Source organism: Hyaena hyaena, unplaced genomic scaffold, assembly GCF_003009895.1.
Source record: "Hyaena hyaena isolate Hyena2069 unplaced genomic scaffold, ASM300989v1 scaffold_2, whole genome shotgun sequence".
Classification (NCBI taxonomy): Eukaryota; Metazoa; Chordata; class Mammalia; order Carnivora; family Hyaenidae; genus Hyaena; species Hyaena hyaena.
Genome location: NW_024080634.1, coordinates 2,235,565 through 2,258,732, shown reverse-complemented (window position 1 = coordinate 2,258,732; position 23,168 = coordinate 2,235,565). Strand labels below are relative to the sequence as shown.

The 23,168-nt window shown below is 39.1% G+C and overlaps 1 protein-coding gene across 1 annotated transcript in view; it reads left to right on the top strand.

The window, feature by feature from the left end:
• PAXBP1 (PAX3 and PAX7 binding protein 1) overlaps window positions 1-22,904 on the top strand; it is a 33,167-nt gene extending 10,263 nt beyond the window's left edge. Inside the window, exons 7-18 of the mRNA XM_039228399.1 lie at window positions 141-330; window positions 4,263-4,386; window positions 7,661-7,760; window positions 7,848-7,963; window positions 9,786-9,985; window positions 11,062-11,206; window positions 12,122-12,243; window positions 13,038-13,114; window positions 13,625-13,691; window positions 18,238-18,384; window positions 20,345-20,499; window positions 22,660-22,904. Coding sequence (XP_039084330.1) covers window positions 141-330; window positions 4,263-4,386; window positions 7,661-7,760; window positions 7,848-7,963; window positions 9,786-9,985; window positions 11,062-11,206; window positions 12,122-12,243; window positions 13,038-13,114; window positions 13,625-13,691; window positions 18,238-18,384; window positions 20,345-20,499; window positions 22,660-22,777 — 1,561 coding nt within the window. The 3' untranslated portion in view covers window positions 22,778-22,904. The remainder of the gene's footprint in view (window positions 1-140; window positions 331-4,262; window positions 4,387-7,660; window positions 7,761-7,847; window positions 7,964-9,785; window positions 9,986-11,061; window positions 11,207-12,121; window positions 12,244-13,037; window positions 13,115-13,624; window positions 13,692-18,237; window positions 18,385-20,344; window positions 20,500-22,659) is intronic.
• The last annotated feature ends 264 nt before the right edge of the window (window positions 22,905-23,168 follow it).

Sequence of the window (23,168 nt, the reverse complement as noted above, 5' to 3'; positions counted from 1 at the left end):
GTGCAGATGAAAAGATGCCACTCCAAGTATTTTTATATTTTAATAGTGGAACTAAATGCATTATTATAATATTGCAAGAGTCCTGACAGCATAGACTTTTGGATGTAAATGTGTTATATTTATCCTTTTGTGTTCCTAAGGTTGGACTCCATGAAAGAACTGCACAAAACAAATCGACAGCAGCATGAGAAACACCTGCAAAGCCAAGTGGACTCTACCAGGGCTATTGAGAGATTAGAAGGGTCTTCTGGGGGTATTGGTGAACGGTATAAATTTTTGCAAGAAATGCGAGGGTATGTCCAAGACTTGCTTGAGTGTTTCAGTGAAAAGGTAAGAATGCAAAAATATTAATCTCTTTGACTAAGGCAAAATTAGGGAGGTCTAGACAGTCTTGTAGAGATCATTTCTGTATTTCTCAGAAAATATCCACTGAGTTCAACTCTAGAAGTGAGGAAAAGCCATGCTTCATTTTCTTCACTTCATCAGCGGCATTCTGTCTTGGGGGCGGCATAATGGCTTTGTTGAAAACAAAAAAAGATAAAGCATATTTAAATAAGACTTTGGCAAGTCCTCCTTTATACAATGGTAGATTATTGGCCTGCCCTGAATTACTGGAATATGAGGGAGTCATCTGATGGAATTTACTTTTGTATGGTTCAGGTCTAACCTTATCTTTAAACTGTTTCTGCAAGTAATTCCAAATGTGCATCGAGTCGCAAAATTTTATTAGGTTTTTTTGTTTTTAACTATAAAAGTTGGTCACCATGGCTGCTGATAGTTTTCATCTAAATAAGCCTATGCTTCATCCATTTCAGAAACCATCCATTGGTCATCATTTCTTTGAAGGTCTCATTTCTTCCAAGTTTTTTTTTTTAAGTATGCCTGTCACTTGGCACAGGTTTTTGCATTCTATTGTGCCGTTTATTTGCATTTTTTAAATTCACTGCACACAGGATCCCCTTTTCCAATGAACTCTTAGGGGTTTTTTTTGTTGTTTCTTTTTTTAAAGATAAATGCATTCAGTGCATTGGTTTATAAGCATTTGTGGACTTTGTATCTTTATCTTTAAAAAATAGTCTTTGAATATCCTGTCTCTAAACTTTCAAGTGATACAGGATTAGAAGGCACACTTTTCCCTTTTTCTAGCTGTGGTTTAGCATAGAATCTAAGCATAGCATGTTTAAAGGAGTATCTTAAGCTTTTATTATCTCTGTTGATTACTTCAATACGTGAAAGCCAGAGGTCAGAAAGTACGTCTCTAGACTGTCTTCCTAATGGGACTTAAGGGTTCTAGCCAGTGTGTGGTCACATGCAGGCTGAGAGTGTTCACCGAGTCTAGGCTGTACGATTCGTCACGTTCTTATCACGTGATTTCTCAAGAAGCGGCTATAGTCTGAGCTAGGATATCCCTCGTGGCAGATCACTGGCTTAGGGCGACAAGTACGAGGGTGGGAGAGAAACAGAGGTTTGACTGCAGGGGGCTAGAGTCCAGGCAGGAAGTGGACGCAGGTGTCAGAGCTGGCAGTTGTGTCCTTCCTGCTGATAGAGCCCTTTTGAGCCCAGTGAGCGAGACGGAAGCTGCTCTACTGACCGTCTCTGATGAGAGGAAGGGTTGTGGTCTTAAACCGCACTTTGTAAGTGAAGCTTGTCCCTGTGGAGTTTTTTCTGGAAGTATTGGAATCTTTGCATTAGAATTTACTTCAGTAAACTTACATACTTGTGACTGTAAACTTAATTCTTAAAAGTTGACAGTAATATGATACACTAGGTGATACCATATTTGAATTAAAGAGACTACTACCAGGACATCTAGTTCATATAGTTTTCAATCACTTACTATTTTAAAAACAGTTAGCAGGAGGCTATAGATCCCAATTCCTACGTTCCTAGAGCTGTCTACCTCAGAGCATGCTAGTTCTGTGTTAGAGTCACTTAGATCAGTGTCTTTGGAGATCTTAAATCTTGTGTAGTGTACCGTGACTACCTTAAAAAAACTTTTTTCATGTTTTATTTTTGAGAGAGACAGAGAGACAGAGCCTGAGTGGGGGAGGGCCAGAGAGAGAGAGAGGGAGACACAGCATCTGAAGCAGGCTCCAGGCTCTGAGCTAGCTGTCAGCACAGAGCCGGACACGGGGCTCAAACCCGTGAACTGTGAGATCATGACCTGAGTCGAAGTTGGACTCTTTACCAACTGAGCCACCTAGGTACCCCTACAGTGACTACAGTTTAATTAAAACAGAGGTAGATAATCCTTTCTTTGAAGGATGAGTATTTTATTTTATTTTGACATTTTCATACACACTGAGTTTTATTAAGAGACTGCTGGCTGGGTTAATGATGCCATAAATTGTCACCTTGGAAATATTTAGGACTAATTAGACACATTTGAATATTCATTTTAGTTATACTATAAAAGTTTATTTCAGAGTAAGGCCATAGAAAGATAAACATCTGGTTTTTTTCTGTTTTGTTACAGAAGTTTAAGCAGTTTGAATTTAGATTTTTTTAATTGTTTGAAAATCATTTTAACTTTCCGTCCTTTTTTTTCCCTATGGTCCTCTTTCTTGTGTTCTTCGCCTTAAATTTGGTCTTGAAATAATAATAGTCCAGAACAATTTTGAGTTTGGAGAGGGTAAAGAAATTGTCATGGTGCATACTCTTAAGACAAGTCAATATCGTTAAGAAACCTGAAAGAGCTGAAAATGCGTTTTAAGGTTTTTATTCTCAGAATATTCTTAGCTTTATTGAAAGGCATTCTAAGGACCTAAACAGAAAATTACATTATCAGATTTTTTAACTGTGAATTGAATAATTAAATTCTATCCGATGCCCCCTGAGGTGTGTCCGTCTCCCGCTACAGGACTGTCGGCTATCTCCAGGATGGACAGAACGCACCTTAGCTACACAGGCACCTGTGTCTTCTGTCCTGTGGGGGGGGGGGGGGTGAAAGCACAAGGGGTGGGGAAGCGTAAGTCACAGTAACGCAGCATTAATTGCTTTAAAAAAAATTACTCATCGTAAGTTTTAAAAATGGAGTCTGTGGGCTCAGTTGCTTAAGATAATCAGTGCCGATCTGGGGACCTTGTTGCCTGTGGTGTGGCACAGTCGAAATTAAAATAACTCCATTGGTTTGATCTTTCTGGGAACATTTGCTGCTTTTGCAATGGGATCATGCAAGTGTATAAAATTGCTTTTTTACAGACATCTTTGAATCCCACCTGCCTTTTTTTATTTTCCATTTGCAGTCTGTTCAGTTCAGGAAGCTGATATCACACTTGGTGCCAGTGTTCCCAAACTCTAAATAATGTGTTTTCCATTTGCACTAACCATCAGGAAACTAGAATTTCTGGTTTCCTCAGGTATGTGTAGTGGTCATTAGTGTTTTGTGAAAGTTGCGTAGCGTTTGGTTGTAATATAAGATATTGATAAAGAGAAAGTTTTGTTTTTTCTTTTTAAGTTAGGTTTCATCCTGTAAGCTTTTGTACTGTGTGTGAACCAAGTGAATGCTTATCTGTGGATATGAACCTGGAAAAATTCATGGACTTTGTAAACTGATAATTCATGTGAGGAATTTTAATATTTTTACAACAAAGTACGCAAAAGTACAGACACTTAATAGGAAGAGCTTTCTAAGTCTGAGATACTGATTTTAGGTTAGTGAAAGCTAGAAATTTTACTTGCCTTACTCATGGAAATGGATGCAGTTCACATGGAAGAATGTATAATCGAACTGCAGTGTAGTGTGATGTGCCCATAAGGTGCGTGGTGCACACGAGTGACGGAGCAGTTTATGTGTCCAGAGTTGGGCAGTTTGCACACTCCCAGTCTTACCTGCGCATGGAGCCCTTGCGGTTTCTTGGTATTACACAGCAGTAGTGGCTTATTTTGAGCTACACAAATTCTGAGGTAGATCATGCTGCTGAAAATCAAAAGTGGACTTTAAAAGACTTGCAAGTACGTTCTGCAAGAAAAGCACTACAATATTGACATTTCTTTACTTGCTCTCTACTAATACCGAAGTGTTAAGTTTCCTAACCGAACTTTTACTCCAGTAACTAGGCACCGGACATTGTAGCCCTATATATGGATTAAAAGAAGAGATGTTGCCTAAACTTCGTAATTGCTATTTGTGTCCCATTGGGAGTTCATAATCATTCTGTCCATAGAGGGTACTTTTTCAGAAACCCGGAAATAGTATGGAACCCTCAAATAAGTAAGCAACTGAAGAGTTTGGTGTTACGGAGTGTGTTGTATTTTTACAGGTGCCACTGATTAATGAACTTGAATCAGCAATACATCAGCTGTACAAACAGCGAGCTTCCCGCCTTGTCCAAAGACGACAAGATGATATTAAAGATGAATCTTCGGAGTTTTCAAGCCATTCAAGTCAGTCCATCTTGAAGGTTTTTATTATTCATTAAACAACCTTGTTTACTTAGTGCAGCCTAATTGAGAATCAGACAGCTTAGCTTTTTTCTTTTTTTAAAACAAGCACATTTCCTTGCCCTTGCGTCAGGTAGTTCTAAAACTTGTAACGGCACATACTGGATTGTGTTTAAGGAAACACAGCTTCACGAAGGAGCTCAAAAACATGCACTGATACTCTTGTCGATCTTAACTCTTTCTTTGTACCTATTTTTTCATTCTTTAGAGTATAGAGAAGACATGAGTATTTTATCTTAAGACAACTATCATTGGGCTCTAATTGATCTTCCCCCCATTTCATCCTGTTTGTAACACCAGCACAAATGCTGTTGTTGGAAAGATTCTGGTTTAGAGACTGGGAGATTTTGAAGAGGAGAGAAGGGGTTTTAATTACATAACAAACGATACCACTCCAAGATTAGGGGATTTTTGAACATCACGCCTCAGAAAAGCAAAAATTTTTTATTCTCTAGTTTGCCTTTTATAGTGGGTTTTTTAGTGAGTCAGTTGAGTCCTACAGTTTTTGAAATTTTAATATAAAAATTTAGAAATTTTGTTTCTATTCCTTTCATTATAATATGTGTTATGGAAAACCAGAATTAATCAGAAACCTCTTCTTCAATAGCTTAGCTGAGGCTCTTGAACCAGATGTTTCAAACCTTTTAATTCCACATTTCCACTGTGCTCCATATTCTTGGGTATTCTAAGAGGACTTTTCCTAGCATGGATTTCTTATGGCTTCTTTTTATCATCTCTTTGTTCCCTATGCCAGCAGTTTTGAATGGAAGCATGCATCAGAATTACCTGGGGTATTAATTTACAGTGCAGGTTTCTTGGGCCTATCCCCAGAGGTTTTTGCCCGGTCTTGGATGGTGACAGCATCCTCATGTGGAGCAACCACTCCAGGTGATCCACGTGCAAAGGCCCCTAGTGTTACTCTTTCTGAAACCAACGCCTTGTCAAACAGGGGCTCTTTTAAATTTGATATTGGATCCCAGAGAAAACATCCTGTGTTCGGGATGGGTTTTAGGGCATTATAAAGAGGTGGTGTTATGGCCCTCAGAGCTTTGACCTTTCTGTTTTTGCCACACGAACTTAAATTGGATCATTGCCATATTGGGCACCTAGGTGACTAATGCAGCCCTTCCAGATCACTTTTGATGCAGACAGAACCAGATTTCTGGGGCAGAGTACAGGTAACCATTATACCTAGGAAGGGAAGTTAGTCCTTTTTAAGTTAAATGATTTGTATGGGCTGTGCATTTCATCAAATACCTTTTTCTGCCTATTATCTGTTATTTATAACTTGGAGCTGTTTACTTACACAGAATTAGAAGTAAAGATTGAATGATGTGTATTGATTAGAGTACTGCCCTAGAGGGGAGTATTCCTTAATTGTCAAAGGTTTGAGAAAAATCACGTAGGACGCTAAAATACAGCTTGTGTTTCTGATCTTTTTTTAAAGAAGCAAAAAACCCCACAATTCATCTGTTGAAATTTGTGAACACTTACCACAGTTATGGCATATAGTTCTTAGAGAAGTGAAGGAGGAGGCTATCACTTGAGTCATCTACTCATATCTCCTTTAATGTCATATAGAATCTATAAAGGTAGAGACATTTTAAGTACTTATAGTAATGAATATTCTTTACAGTATTTCTTCAATGAAGGAGACCTCTTAGAGATGGGAATCACTTCTGTAGATTGGGGCTTTAGCTGTTTGTTCCCTATTGGTGTGGTGAATTCACAGTTGAGGTAGAACAGGGGCATCTTTCTTGTTTATCTTTTCAGTTGCTGAACTCTGGAACATACTTCCTGATATCAGAGCTATTTTGAAATATGAATGAATAACTCAAGGCAACTTTTAAAAATAATAGGGTCTGAGGTAGTTAGGATACACTGAAGTAGGGGGCTAATTTTGGGGTTTGTATTTTCTTCTGCTGCTGTTGGCGGCACATCTCTGATATCAGGGAAAAACAAATTCAAAAGCCTAAAATTGATGTCTTTTATTTTATGTATGACTTTCTTCACATCTTATCCCTTGGCTTATTTGCTTCTATTACTATCTGTGTTTTATAGAGTATCTTCATTAAATGTAGAATTGAGGAAAGTGTTGCAGTTAGATGTTTCCCCCACGCCTTCTACCCTAGGCAGGAGATTAGAGGCCTGTTCACTGGAGGAGGAGAATGGGTCCAGAGGAAGCCCGAGACACTAACTACTGGGAGGCTGCAACAGAAAAGTTGACTTTCTCCCCAGTGATCGGATGGAGATGCCTCTGTGAGGTTCCTCCCACCTTTGTCCACAGAACTTCTAGGCTCCTTCTTTCACATGAGGTAGTTAAGGGTCATCAGAGAGCAACACAAGCAATAGAACCAAAGGGACTGAGGAAACCAAGACAGTGCAGGTGTCAGAAGAAAATGTAAAATATAATGGATATCCTTTAAGAGATAATAGGATGTGCCCTACATGGAACACGAGGAGAAGATGCTAAAGAGAAGGGAGTATTACGAGAATAAGAACCATCTCTTAGAAATTATAAATATGGTAGCTGAAATATAAATTAAATTGGCAGGTTGGAAGGTAAACTAGAAAATTGCCCTATAGAGTTTTAAAAAAAGAGACAAAAAATAGGTAAAAAAGGGAATAATTCTGCTTTGAAAGAGTTTGTTCTAGAAAGTGTAAGTTGGTCCTGTTCAGACGTGGGTTTCAGTCTACATGTTGATTCTGCCCTTGTTCTAAAAATAGAGAATGTCTACACAGCAGAATGGGAATAAATGGAATACATTCTCAAACTCCTAGAACAAAGCTGTTTTCTCATCCTTCCTACCCAGGATTTCTTTTCTGTCATATCATTAGCCATGTGATGCTTAACTCCTTCCTTAAGAAAGTAATCTATAATTTTCCCTTTGCACAGGTAATTTTGGTTTTTAATTTATTTGGTCATCATGCTAGCATCTACTAGTTCTATTACTTAGATATAAAAATAGTGATTAAGCCCATTTGTATTTACATAGGGTTGTTGAACTCTCCATTTGTTTTTTCTACTCCTTTTCATGGGAACACAGAATAATACTGAGATTTGCTCTAAACTAGAAAACTATCTGGTTTACCAGTTACTGTGGAGTCCTGCTGTTGAGATTAGCAAACGGTCTGTCATTATGGCTTATTCTGTGCAAACTCTTTCCTCAAGATTGCTGAAGGAAGGCTTTTAATTTTCACTGTTGTTGTTTTACAGATAAAGCTCTGATGGCACCAAATCTTGATTCCTTTGGGCGAGATCGGGCACTGTATCAAGAGCATGCAAAACGTAGGATTGCAGAACGGGAGGCCAGGAGGTAAATCTAAAACCGCTTGCTGTCAGGTGCTTTGCAGAGGGAGGAGTCTCTTGTGTCCAGTTTGGGAACTTGCTGCTTGTTGTTTAGGACGCGTCGTAGACAAGCCAGAGAGCAGACCGGTAAGATGGCAGATCACCTCGAAGGCCTTTCCAGTGATGACGAAGAAACTTCTACAGATATTACCAACTTCAATCTGGAAAAAGGTTAGGCATTTATTTGGAAATGAGATTTCATCACCGGTTTGGTTTCTGCTTGGGTGTGGTTTTACTGTGCGATGGTCTGCAAGTTTCGTGGGCTCTGCATTATCATTAGCTACTTTTTCCTTCATTGTAAGAACACGCGCCCATTTTTATTAACTGAATATCATGATGAATTCTCAAAAATAGCGGTGACACCTTGTCTTGGAGTTTAGTTAGTACTTGCATAATAAAATGATATTACTCTCCAGAATTGTAGGATTTTAAGTGACCAAAAAAAAAAAAAAAAAAAAAAAAGTCAGATTCTAGGCTAGCCCTAACAGCCTCTCCTGGAGAGGCAGAGCTGGGCAGCAGAACACTCAGCCCTGAGAGAAACTCCTGATTTGGGGAGTCCTGAATAATTACAACCCAAGAGGAGTAGTTAGTACTATTATGTGCCAGGCATTTCTAGAAGAATCTTTATTTCCCACCATTGGTTGTGTTTATTCCGAATTATGTCAGCTTAGGCCATTTGGAATTTCATTGAAAAAGCTTATTTTTCTCCCCCCTTTTTATAGTGAATATTTTTAAACATATAGAAACTGGAAAGAATAGCAGTGATCCCATGTGCTTTTCACCCAGATCCAACAATTCTTATCAAACCAAGTTTGCCTTAACTTTTTGGGTGTGTGTGTGTGTGTGTGTGTGTATTGCCGAACCATTTGAAAATGGCCTGCAGACATCATGATACTTTTCTTCATACACCTGAGCATGTTTAACTGAAAGTTCTTAATATTAGGTCTATTTAGCAGCAGCTCCCCAAAAATAAAACTCTTGGGACTGTTTTTGTGGGTTGTTGTGTCTTTTTCACACTAGGATCCACATGAGATTTCATGCCTTGCATTTGGTGGTTATATTTTTTCCCTAGAGTTAATTACTGTCCATGAGTACCTTACACATACACACACCCCCATTATTTGTTTAAAGCACTAAGGTTTTGAAGAGACCAGGTTACTTACCTTGCAGAACTCCCTACATTTTAAATTTGTTTCCTCGTGGTATTAATTTGTTTTTCCATTTACCGTGTTTCTATGGAAACTGACATTTAGGTCTGAAGACTTGATTAGATTCAGGTTAAGCTTTTGTTTTGGCAAGAATACTTCATCCAGGATGCTGCTGCTTATTGCAGAGTAGGAGATGACAAATGTTAGATTGTCCCACTATGAGTGATGGTAAGATCCAGCTGGAGAAGTAGGTTGTCACAAATTAGGTCCCTCCATGATAAAGATTCCCTTTTCCCGAGTCATCAGCGGCATCAAATAACTTTTCACCTAAAGATGTAGCATCCATTGCTGATACTTGTCTGTGTCAAGTATACCATAGGTGACTGCTTCCTGTAGTCACCAACAGACCTTGAAAGAAGTGGTAATGATAGTTCACTGATCGTGATGCACTTCTGATATTTATACCGTTGATTTGTGGACCGAAGAGCTAGGAGCAAAGTTTGCATCTCATGAAGTTACAGTTAATTTACCGTAGTAACTGAAACATGATGACTTGTTGGGAGACAGGTGGTATTTAACTGAACTCTAGTAACAGGAAATGGCTCACATGGGAACTGTAAGACCGACTGCCTGGACTCTGGTTTGCAGAACAGACATTTGAAACCTAAACTTCTGTTTCTCCTTTCTGTTAAATTGCAATTAAGAATTATGTCTCTATTAACGAGCCTATCTGACCGATACTCAGGCTGCAAAGAAGATGTGGAAAATACTGAATTCTGAGTTTTCTGCCACATTTTAAATTATCTCTTTCTGGGGTTTTTGTTTGTTGTTTTTGTTGTCTTTAGATCGCATTTCAAAAGAGTCCAGCAAGGTTTTTGAAGATGTCCTTGAAAGTTTCTATTCAATCGACTGTATTAAATCCCAGTTTGAAGCATGGCGTTCAAAATACTATACGTCCTATAAGGATGCTTACATCGGCCTTTGTTTGCCAAAGCTGTTCAACCCCCTCATACGGCTGCAGCTTCTCACTTGGACTCCTCTTGAGGTGAGTGGCTTATGTCACTGTTAGAAAACAATATAACATGATGCCTGGGTAATTTTAATCTCAAAGCTAGAGATGTAAGCTTGAGCAAAATGCTGTTCAGGGGAGGTAGGGCACAGGGCTGTAATACAAATTCAGCTGGGTATAAAGTCATGATCTTTTCTTTTATCTCTATTCCTTCTCAAGAGGGCTGTTTATTACTTTCAAGTTTATGCAGCCCTTTTCTCGATCAACTAAAGTTGAATGTAGTGATACTGGGATATGAACGTGAATGAACAATAAGAACTTGGTCCTTTGATCCTAGAAAACCTTAGAACCTTATGGGAAAGATTAGTAGGGAAGGTGTGAAATGACCTGAACTAAATGGGTGATCATAGAAAATGTGGAGGATAAGACAAATTGATACATTTAGGAGGTGCAATTAGTAGGACCTTTTGGCCTGGGAGATATATGAGGGAAGAGACTAGCATTACCTGTATGTGTTCAGTGGTCACGTTCAAGAGAGAGTTTTGGAAGTTCCCACCATGTGGACGGAGCCATGGGCATGAATGAGATGGGCTGGGTTGAGGGTGTAAACTGTAGGGAAAAGAAGGCTGAGGTCGCGTCCTGGAAACAACTGAAAAAGCTGTGAGCCTTGGGAACCCTTCAGCCGCCAGCTCCCGTTGCTCTGGGCCAGGCCTTGCGGAGTTTCACCCTGGGCACGTGTGTCTTGGTAAACAGCAGAGGCTCGAGGCGACTCGTGTGTGCTTCACAGTTCTTTCTCCGGGTAGCTCCCTCCTGGGTCCTGCAGCTTCCGGCTGCCTCAGCCTCCTCAAACTCCACTTGTGGTCTCCACAACTGAGCCAGACTGCTCCGCTCTCCCCTACCAGGGGCTCCCTCATTTGATTCTCTGTTTTCAGGGGTCCTAGTCCCGTCCTGCCTGTGGTCCACTGTCTGAAAACAGAGGTTTCAAAGATTTTGTTCAGTTTTCCGCTGTTAATGACTGAAGGTTAAGTCCTGTTCCTGTTCTTCTTATCATGGCCAGAAGCAGAAATGGCAACTATTGTAAATGTGTAGCTTTTAATATTCTTTTTTTCTAGGCAAAATGTCGTGACTTTGAGAATATGCTGTGGTTTGAATCTTTGCTGTTTTACGGTTGTGAAGAACGAGAGCAAGAGAAAGATGATGTCGATGTTGCGCTATTGCCTACAATCGTGGAAAAGGTGATTCTGCCCAAACTAACAGGTAGGGGTTTCCGAATCCGAATTGAACAGCTGAACACCTTGGGTTTTCAAATCTGTTTTGAAGAGTTTTTAACCAGAGTGTGCTTCCTCATAGAAGTGGTATTACAAACAATAAAATAACCCTCTGGCCCCAAGAAGGCTAAAGGGTAGATGTCTCTTAACCTAGTACTTGAAGACGACTTTGGGGCAAGCCTGGTGGTGGAGGCAGTAATTGATCCATCTGCGCATTTTAGAGACTTGTAAAGACTCTGAGGCAAAACTGAATATGTAGTTTGAGGAGGGTGGTGGATATGCATTTTCCTGGGGAGCAATTTCATTACTTCTGCCAGTCTCTCAAAAAAAAATTAGGAATCATTGGTATGGAAACCTATTTAAAATGTTAAAAATAGGGGCACCTGGGTGGCTCAGTCTGTTAAGTGTCCGACTTCGGCTCAGGTCACGATCTCATGGTTCGTGGGTTCAAGCCCCGAGTCAGGCTCTGTGCTGACAGCTCAGAGCCTGGAACCTGCTTTGGATTCTGTGTCTCCCTCTCTCTCTGACCCTCCCCTGCTCACGCTGTCTGCCTCTCTCTCAGAAATTTAAAAAAAAAAAATATATATATATATATATAAAATATTAAAAATAAGTTTCAAATTTAGTTGTGGATTCTTGATGCTGAGACACCTAGGATTTAGAAATCTGCCCCTTTATTGTCACCGAGCAGCAGAAAATAGAACGAATCTGTGCCTCTCACCTTTGCCTGATCCTCAGTTAAGAGGACAATGAAGACTGGAGCTTGTTATACTTTCTCTCTCTGAGAGAGAGAGAGAGAATAAACCAGGGTTGGCATTGATAACTTGAAGACTGTTTGACAGCAGATTTAAGTCCTTTGCAATCGATGTCCGTGTCTCAACACAGCTTACTTTTCTCTCAATAGTAATAGCTGAAAATATGTGGGACCCTTTTTCTACAACGCAGACTTCAAGAATGGTTGGAATTACACTCAAATTAATAAATGGATACCCTTCAGTAGTGAATGCAGAAAACAAAAATACACAGGTAATTTAATTCTTTGTTTCAGTGAATAAAAGTTTTTCCCTCCCCTCTCCTTTCAAAAAGGAGCGAGAGTTTAGGGATGAGTGATTATGTTCGAAGCCTTGCCAGAAAATCTGATTCCCTCAGGCCATCTGGTCCCTTATGGCCTGAAATATACAACATTTGAGATAATGGTTTGTAGTTTTAAAATCCCTCCCTGGTGAGGAGATGTCATTATCCAGTGACTTCCCACCTGTGCTCTTCTCGCATCCTTCTCACTGCCCCACCCCCACTAATCAAAAAAACTGTGTTTTTATGGAAAAAGAAAAATGTAAAACTACTAGGATGGGTAACAGTTGATGATTAAAATGCTTAAACATTTGAACAGCGTATAGGACCACCAGCGATTATAGATATAACTAGTTTCCGAACTTCGGATTGCTGCCAGCCTCTGTACGTTCTTAGGAGCTGTTTAGATGTGGTGGAAAAGATGCTCTTCATCTTGTTTTCACTGACTTCATTTTGAGCAGAACCAGATTACGTGTGTGATCTTAAATATTAGGAATACGGTAGACTTGGAACGGTTTATAGATTTCTCAGTGGCTTTACTGCTTGGTGGTTGAGGGATAAACTGAGTAGTGAGTGAGGATTAAAGACCTTAACGCCTACAGTGAAGAAGGTAAAACATTGGAGAAGACAGTTTACTTGACATTGAATACTTAATCATATGATTTAGAATATGGCTTGTTTTCATTCCTTAAAATTTAACTTTTATCATAACCCTTCTTAAAATGTGTGATCTGTTTTTAATTCTTTAGGTGTACCTGAAAGCACTTTTGTTAAGAATGAGGAGAACTTTAGATGATGATGTATTCATGCCCTTGTATCCCAAAAAGTAAGTAATTCGTAACATTAAAGATGATGATAATATTTGGGGTGCCTGGCTGGCTAGTTGCTAGAGTGTGTGACTGTTAATCTCAGGGTCCTGAATTTAAGGCCCATGTTGTGCATGGAGACTACTTAAAAAAAAAAAAACAACAAAAAACAGAAACAAAACAAAAACCTATGATCTTCTATATTATCTTCCAGAGAACGCTTCTTAAATTCCAGAAAAGCTAAAGGTAGCTTGAAATATAAACTCTACCTATTTAGTGTAAACTTGTAGCCCAAAGAGACTAGCTCAGTGGAGAAATTGTTTCCTTAAGCAGAATAAAGCAAATAAGGCTTTTTGTTCTCCCTTTCTGTCTCCAAATAAATTTCCAGTTTCTTTTAACGTATCTTCCGGAATATAGTTATTTGGTAATTTGAAAGATAAATTGTTTTGTTCAGCTATTTTACATGTAGAAATCTTTTCTAGGAATCACATAGCACTTACAATATGTTTGCTCATGTTTTTGTTTCATAGTGTCTTGGAAAATAAAAATTCTGGGCCTTATTTGTTTTTTCAACGACAGTTTTGGTCTTCAGTTAAGGTACGTGTCTCTAGGCTATGTAAAAGAGTTCAGATTTTGTTTGATTCCTATACTTTGAAAAGTAATTTGATATTTGATTAAGTAACTCTATAGGCTGTGATCGATGTCTGTATCCAAACTCCATTTTACAGATTAGTTTTATTCCAAGATTTTATTCAGGTTTGATGTTTCCACACGAGAAAATGTATTCTGAGTTCGAAAGCAGAGTCCGAGCCAGCCAACAGACTGCCTTGCTAAACCACAGTTAATGTATTCAGCAAGGAAAGCACCAGTTACTTTTCTTTTTAAAAATTTTTTTAATGTTTTTATATATTTCTGAGAGAGACCACATGAGCAGGGAAGGGTCAGAGAGAGAGGGAGACACAGAATCTGAAGCAGGCTCCAGGCTCTGAGGTGGCTGTCAGCACAGAGCCCAACGCGGGGCTCGAACCCACGAACCGTGAGATCATGACCTGAGCCGAAGTTGGACGCTTAACTGACTGAGCCACCCAGCCATCCCTGCACCAGTTACTTTTCTAAGTTGGGGGCTATAGCACTGAATGTGCTAGAAGTGGAGGCTTCGTGGAGCTTATGATATCCAGCACAGTTGACAGCAAACAAGTATTATCTCAGGTGTGACGAATATGAAAGGAGACATTCAGGGAAGTAAGGGAGCATGTGACAAGAGGCACAGACACCTCGACTAATGAGTCACAGAAGATCCTCCACCACTCTGAGGAAGTGAAATTTAGGCTATTAGACCAGAAGAGTAAATAGGAGTTGGCAGGGAGAGGAGAGACAGCAGCATACACTAGGAAGACGGAGGAAAGCCCAAGAGGACTGGAGTTAGGGAGGAGATGAGCTGTCCACATGACGCAGGTGCTGTAATTTACATATAGACACGTAGTCACTACCCAGATCAAGATGTGTAACACTTCTCCCATTTCCCCAAATCCCCCATGCCCCTTCGTAGCCAGCACCTGCACCGTGGCGACCCCTTTTTCTTGTCCTATGGTTGTCTTTGTAAGGGTGTCTTTTGAAAGGAATTATTTATGGGATACTTTTGAGTCTGGCTTCATTCACTTAATGCATTTGGAATTTCTCAGTGTTGTCATGTGTTGTTGATAGTTTATTTCTTTTTATTGCTAAGTAGTATTCCTTTGTAAGGTGAATATGCCACAAGTTGTATTTTTTTTTTTTAAGTTTATCTATTTTGAGACAGAGAGCATGGGAAGGGGTGGGAAGTTAGAGGCCCAAGCAGGCTCTGCACCATCAGCACAGAGCCTGATATGGGGCTTGAACCCACGAACTGTACGATCACGACCTGAGCCGAAACCAAGAATTGGATGCTTAACCAACTGAGCCACCTCGGAGCCCCACTGTATATCTTTTTAAATCCATTCCCCAGTTGAGGAACATTGGATTGTTTCTGGTTTCGAGTGATTATGACTAAAGCTACTATAAACATTTGCATACAGGTTTTTTCTGGGTATATAAATTTACATATCCCTTGGGTAAATACCTAGGAAAAGCTATTTTTTCAGATCAGCGATATGTTAATGTTACCCAGTTATCCCTTGTTCTCCCCACAGACCAGGTCAGTTTTTGGTTGGTTTTCTTTGAAGTCATTCTACAGGATGTGTAGTGGTGTCCTTTTAATAGTTTTAACTTGTATTTCTCTAGTGCCCGATGGCGTTGAGCAGATCTTCCTGTGTTTATTTGTCATTTGTGTATGTCCTCTCTGGTGAAGCCTCTGTCCAAATCTTTTGTTCATTTTTTTTTTTTAATGTTTTATTTATTTCTAGGAGAGAGAGAGACAGCGTGAGCAGGGGAGGGTCAGAGAGAGAGGGAGTCACACACTGAAACAGGCTCCAGGCTCTGAGCTGGCAGTCAGCACAGCCCGACGCAGGGCTCGAACCCACGAACCTCGAGATCATGACCTAAGCGAAAGTCGGACGCTTAACCGACTAAGCCACCCAGACGCCCCTTGTTCATTTTTTAAAAATGTCTTACTAAGCTTTGAGTTCTGTATTCTGGATACAAATTCCTTATCAGGTGTCTAAGATTTGCAAAGAGTAGTTTTTCTTTCCTAGTGTGTGGCTTGTCTTCATTCTCTTAACAGTCTTGCAAAGTATAGAAGTTGTTTGTTTTGATGAAGTCTGGTTTATTACGGTTTCCTGAGCGTGTTGTGGTTTGGACGTCATATCTAACAAAGGTTTGTCTAACACAGGACTACAAAGTTTTTCTCCTGTCCCTTTCATCTAGATTGTTCTTAGTTTCAGGGTTTACATGTAAGCCTCCAGTCCATTTTGAGTTAATTTTTATATAGGGTGTAGGGATTAAACTGGATTAAATGAACTGGATTAAAGTTCATTTGTTCTAGAACTGTTGGTTTGAAAAGGCTTTTCAAAGCCTCTTTTTTAAATTATAAAAAAAGTTATTTTAATTGCAGTGTAATTAACATACAGCATTATATTAGCTTCAACTGTACAATATAGTGGTTCACTAGTTCTATACGTTACTCGGCACTCGCTGTGACAGGGGCACTCCTTAATCCCTGTCACCTGTTTCACTCATTCCCCACCCCTCCATCCCCCCCTCTGTAAGTGTCACTTTGTTTTTTGTAGTTGAGTCTGTTTCTTCATTTGTCTCTCTCTCTCTCTGTTTTTTCTTCTTTGCTTGTTTGTTTCTTAAATTCCATGTATGAATGAAATCCTAGGTATCTTTCTCAGACTGACTTCTTTTTGCTTAGCATCATACTCTCTAGCTCCATCGTGTTGTTGCAAATGGCAAGATTTCATTCTTTTTTATGACTGAATAATATTCCATTGTATATACACACCACACCTTCTTTATCCACTCATCTATCGATGGACTCTTGGACTTCTTCCATAATTTGGCAATTGTAATAATGCTAAGGCTGTCCTTTCTTTATTGAATTGCTTGTGTGCCTTTGTTGAAAATTAGTATGGGTCCTGGAAGGGTTTTTAGCAGGGAAGTGACATGGACAAATTGCCATTTTTAAGATTACCTTGGCTGCTGTGTGGGTAATGGATCACAGCAGGTCCAGAGAGTAATAATGCAGATTTATTATCTGTGTGCCGTGCACCAGGCACTGTGCCATATCCTTGTTTATTGTTGAATCCTCGTGGCAGCCTGTGAACTGTTGTTTCCACTCCACTGATGGGACAGTTAGGCACAGAATAACCTGCCAGGGTCGTTCCTTTGTTCACTGTAGAAACGGGGTCTAACTCGGGCCAGTGTGACTGATGAGCAGTTCTTCTCAAACTGGTTCTGTGAAATACTCACTAAAGCCTTGAGTCCTCCATTGTGCATAATGAATTCTCTTTTCCATGATTCTGGAATGGCATTAGCTATGTATCTTAGTTGGGAAAATTCAGTAAGGGGTCACTCAGATAATTTTCTGTAGGTGTAATTCTCTCACAGAACACTGCTTGAGAAAGACTACTCCAGAACTTATGCTCATAATCACTTGAGTAACTGCAGGGTCCAGAAAGAGATGATGGCAGCTTAGATTGGGGGGTAGCAACAGGAATTAAGAGAAATGGGCAGAATCCGTGGAGGTGGGGTAAAACAACTTGAGGGAGAGGGGAATAATGACATCCAAGCTTCTGGCCTGATCAATTGGTTGGATAATGTTAACATTTACAGAGATGAGAAATATTGAGAAACTTGGAAATTTTTATCGTGGGTTGGGCTGGGTACTCCCATTTTATAATAATGCATTCTAATCTTTTTGTGGATGGTTGTAGGACTCACTTAAGCATGATTTTGAATGGAGGACATTTATCTAAGAATCAGTACTTGCCCAGTAGTACTTTCTATTATGATGGAAGATGTTCTGTTTTCGCACCATCCTGTACAGTAGCCACTAGCTCCATGTGGCCGTCTACATTATAACTAGTTAACTTAATTAAAGCATAAAATTCAAATCTTCAGTCACTCAAGGCAATACTTGGACCCTTTAAAACTGTTTATTAGTACTTTGGCAAGACCTGGTCCACTGTATTTCATAAGGTGTGTTTTGCTCTATTTTCTTTGACTTAATTTAGTTGCTTAAAGCCTCTCCATAGTTTTTCTTCTTGTAAAAAAAAACAAACAAAAAAAAAAACCCCAGACTTTTAAGTCTGAATCTTTTCAGAATTCAGATTATGAAGATGACAGCATCAAAAAAGCCCAAAATGTGAGTTAAATGTCAGAGATCTGATTTGTGGTTGCCAGAAATGAGGAGTCTAGGGTGGGGGGATTAGGTGAAAGGGTTAAAAAGTACAGACTTCCAATTACAAGATAAAATAATTCTGTGTAAGTAATGTACAACATGGTGACTATGGTTAGTAATGTGTTGTATATTTGAAAGTTGCTTAGAGAGTAAATCTTAAAAGTTCTCATCACATGAGAAAAAACTTAGGTGAGAGATATTACTGTGGTAATCATTTTACCATACACTATATACTTCTGTTAAATCATTATGCTGTATACCGTATACATTGTTATGTGTTAGTTACATTTCAGTCTGGGGGAAAATAATTTTGTTTTCTCTTTCTAGCTATTAGGGAATTTTCTTCAGTGGTACGGCATTTTCTCAAATAAAACTCTTCAGGAGCTATCAATAGATGGTTTATTAAATAGATACATTCTCATGGCTTTTCAGAATTCAGAATATGGAGATGACAGCATCAAAAAAGCCCAAAATGTGAGTTAAATGGCATGTATTGTAGTGTTTAAAGCATATAAATGAAAATGAATTAAGTTTCCTTTGTTTGAAGAGAGAGTTTAGAATTTTCAGAAAACCCCTTTGATTATTGAACTCGATGTGATGTTGACATTCAGTTTGCCTCCGAGCAGTTGTGAACCCCCTAGGCAGTTTTTTACGTAAAAATATGTATAGTTATATTTGTATCTATTCTTTCTATTATGTCATTAGTTTTGTGGTATTAATAAAAGTTGTAATTTCAGAATAATAAATTTTTAACAGTTGGATGAATACTGTTCTGAATGTTATTAAAGAAATGGTCTCTCTCATTTAAGAAATAATTTTAATATTATCTTGTTTTCTATTTTATATGTGGGAGTTACACAGTTGCATTTATTTAAAGATTTAAAAAATATTTTTATTTATTTTTGAGGGAGAGAGCAGGAGCAGAGGAGGGGCAGAGGGAGAGGGGACCAGAGGATTTGAAGCGGGCTCTGCACTGACAGCAATGAGCCCGATGCTGGGCTCAAACTTATAACCCCTGAGGTCAAGACCTTGAGCCAAAGTCGAATGCTCAACTGACTGAGCCACCCACATGCCCCTAAAGATTTTATGTTCTTAAGTAATCTCTCCACCCAATGTGGGGCTCAGACTTACCACCCCAAGATCAAGAGTTGCATGCTCTTATCGACTGAGCCAGCCAGGTACCTCCAATTTGATCTTTTGAAAAAAATGTTTTTGAAACAATTCAGGACCTAAAATTTATAAGTACAATACAAAGTTTTTTTTCCCTCAACCATGTCACAGTAAGTCTGTGACATGATGCTCCCCTGTCCCAAATATTTTTATGTCCATTTTCTATAAACAGGGATGTTCTTATGATAATTACAATGTAACCGTCAACATCTTTTATCTGCTACTGTCACCTAACCTTTGAGACCCTTCAGGTTTTATCAGTTATGTCTGTAATACCACATCACTGGCAAAAGAAATTCCCAGATCATCCTTGGCATTTAATTATTGTGTCTTCCTTAGTCTCCTTTAATCTGGAAGAGTTCTTATCTTTCCTTGACCTTTACAGGACCGTGACCCTTTTGAAGATGATGGGCCAGTTGTTTTGCAGAGTGACCCTCAGTTTGGCTTTGTTTGATATTCTCTGACGATTGGATTCAGATTCTGCATCTTTGGCAGGAACTTTCCCAGACTTCATTAGAGCCCCTTATTGACTTCTGTGCCCTTAGGACATGGCGTCTCATTTTGAGGGAGCATTTTCTTGCTTTCTGACAGTTGGTGGTCCACCTTCATCTTCTACTTAGTGCCAGCCCTGGCGTCACTCATTTTCCTGAGCATCCCTGGGTTCCCTAACGGGGAGCCCTCTCAGCCCACTTGGGCTGAGTTCTGGTAGTACACTGCCCTCTCCCCTGTGGGAATCTGCCTCCCCTTGCTTGGGTTTAGTGCTGACACCGTACCCTCTTCACCTTGGTTAGGCTCTTGCCCTGAGGTGCCCCACTGGTACGATGCTGTCTTGACCCGACTCAGGGCCAGCATGCGCGCCTGTTCATGGAATTGTTCAGGACGGGGAGGCTGCAGGATGATGCTTCTGCTGCACATGGTTTTATATCAAAAGCTGCCAATAAAAGGACAATTCAGTTCATTTAGGGATTCCTGGAAGACAGGAGAATGAAGCAATTGTGTTATCAGTTTTATGTCCCTAATTAAATACTGGAGGTTATTTATGTTTTGTTTTGAATACCAATCCGTTGAAGTTAAAAATACAAGTATATTCAGGTATATTTGTATAGTTAACATGGGCAGTCAGATTTAAGAGAATCTCCCTTTCGAGTGATTAGCTGTAGATAGTGCAGCAGCATGCCTTCTGCATACATTATGCCCGTTGTTTGGGGTCAGCTTTAGACCCTTTATTTCGTTCTATTTCATTTTACATCTTTCTTCTTCATAGGTAATCAATTGTTTCCCCAAGCAGTGGTTCGTGAATCTGAAAGGAGAGAGAACTATTTCTCAGTTAGAAAACTTCTGTCGATACCTTGTACACTTAGCAGATACAATCTACAGAAACAGTATCGGATGCTCTGATGTGGAAAAAAGAAACGCAAGGTAATTTTTTGTAATCGTTGAATGAAACGGTCTTGAGTCTTTAGTTTTTGTCATATTTATTATTATTAAAATGCCTTAGAGTCATGTCACTATTTTACTTTGAATTGTATATTGACGTAGTATTGATAAACCTACCAAAAACACATCATTTTTTATTTTTGCTGTTTTACCTAATCTTTTTTCAATGTGTTATTTGTGAAGGTATGAAGGGAGACTTGGTTCAGCAGCACCTCTAAAGAGACTGAATGTTTTCTCTGTCTCCTCCCTTGAAGAACTGGGGAGACTTCAGGCTTTTAGATTATCCTGGATCTTCATCTCTCGGGGTTCATTATATAAGACGTAAACCCTGAAAAAGCCGGTCACTGGAACTTGAAGTATATGAAAGGTTATTGGCCAATTTGGGGAGCGGTGTGTTCTGTGTTTCTTGGTGTCCATACCATAGACTAAAGGTCTGTGACATAGAGACATAGGCTCATGGTTTGAGGGAGCAGCTTGTACGTATTCTTTGCCAGGGGTTGCAAAGGAGGAGTGAATAAAAGAACCATTCTCCCTGTTTGTGGACATTGTCTTGGATGTTCATGTAATTTGAGGATAAATCTCTAGTATAAAAAGTAAGAATACCTAGTACAGTTTGAAAGGATTTTCTTTTTAAAAGTTTCACTTCATATATTCTTCCAAATGTCAGAGTTCTCATTTTCAGAATGTATACCATTGGGTCATACCCCTGTAACAAAACTTTTTCTTTTCCCTTATTTCCCTGCCATGGAAAAGAAACTTATTTTCTTGAGAAAAAAATTGCTGTCTCTTACAATAAAATTTAAAAACCAAGTAGACAGTAAAGATTTTAGTGGTAAAATTCTTTAGCAGATGATTTTGATTCATATTTTAATTTCATCTTTGGTGTGGGTCATTTTGTTGTTATTTTTTGGCACTAATATTTCTTCCTAGTGTTTTTTTCTAGGCAAATCCTATTCACTTTTTAAACTTTGATTTATATATACTTAACAGTGTTTTGGGGCGCCTGGGTGACTCAGTCGTTTAAGCTTGTGACTGTTGATCTTAGCTCAGGTCATGATCTCAGGGTTCCTGAGACTGAGCTCTGCATGGCGATCTGTGCTGATAGCAGGGAGCCTGCTTGGGATTCTGTCTCTCCCTCTGCCTCTCCCTTGAGCACACATGCGTGTCCTCTCTCTCTCTCTCAAAATAAATAAACTTAAAAAGATTTTTAAAAAATAGTGTTTTTGTTAGGAAGTTAAATATCAACAAATGGCATTTATTTTTCTACAGAAAAGAACTTTAGCAGTTATTATAAGCGCTTGCTGTGTGCCATGCACGTCCGTAAAATAAGTTCCATTTGGGTTAGTTACAAAGCTTTACAAATTATAATCCTTCCCTAAAAGGTTCTTGCTACAATTTGCAGAGGAAAGAGACCGCTAATATCACATGGTGTGCTCTTTCTCACACTTGGTTCAAATCCATGTTAAAGCGGTTCATGGACCCGCGTGCGGCATCAGCCTCACCTGGGAGCTTTGTTAGACATGCCACTTCTCAGGCCCCACCCGACTTACCGAGTCAGAATTCTGGCTCTGGGGCCTAGCCATCCATGCTTCAGCAGCCCTCTAGGTAACTTAGGTGTATGTTAACATTTGCGGGCTACACAGAGTGACTGCTGCTTGGGTGATAGAAGAAGCCAGTTTAATGCTTTCTTAGTGAATTTTAGAAGAGTCGAGAGTATGCTGGATTGGTGGATGGATTGGGGATGAAGACACAAATATAATTTGTGTGGCAGTTACGTTCTGAAAGAGCTTAGACTCTAGTTTGGGCCGGAAAGGGAGGCAGGGCTCTGAAAGTAGTTTGGCGGTAGATTGCTTTCCTTCCTTTCTAGATGTTAATGATATAATTGATTTGAGTGAAATTTTGGGGTGTATTTTTTGTGGAAAGTGGATCCTTGATCTCTGGGCTAGCCCTTCAAACTATACAGTTTTGTTTTACATGGACAATTTTATATGCAGTAGCTTTCTTATTTCTTCTTTAAAAATGTGTGCTTGAAAACATTGATTGCAAACCTCAAAAATGGTCATAAAGTCAATAACAAATTCTCCTTCGAAGGCTTTTGTACTAATTAATGAGATGTTGCTACATTTTTTTTTTCTTTTTTAGGGAGAACATAAAACAGGTAGTAAAACTCCTTGCAAGTGTTCGCGCTCTGGACCATGCTATGTGTGTTGCAAGTGACCACAATGTGAAAGAATTTAAGTCTTTGATTGAAGGAAAATAGATCTGTGAGACTAAAAAGCCCATTTGCTTTAATACCATTCCCAGTGTATAAATTTTGTATATATGTAAAGTTTCTTAAACTGTAAAATACTGATTGTTTTAATACAAAGAACATTATTAATATTCAATACTGTGTCCTTAAATGCAATTTCTTTGGAATGAAAAGAATTTACATCATTTCTAGAAAGCCTGTTAATGTTTTCCTTACTGCCTGTCATACTTTGTTTACAGAAATATTTTATATGGTTATTCAAATTAACCCTCACTTAATTGTTCCCTGTAAACGATGTGTGCCGTGTAAATTGTGTAATTATGCATATATATATATTTATACCACCATGGAGTTACTTTCACACTGGAAATTTGTGGTGTTTTTTTACAGAATAAGCCTT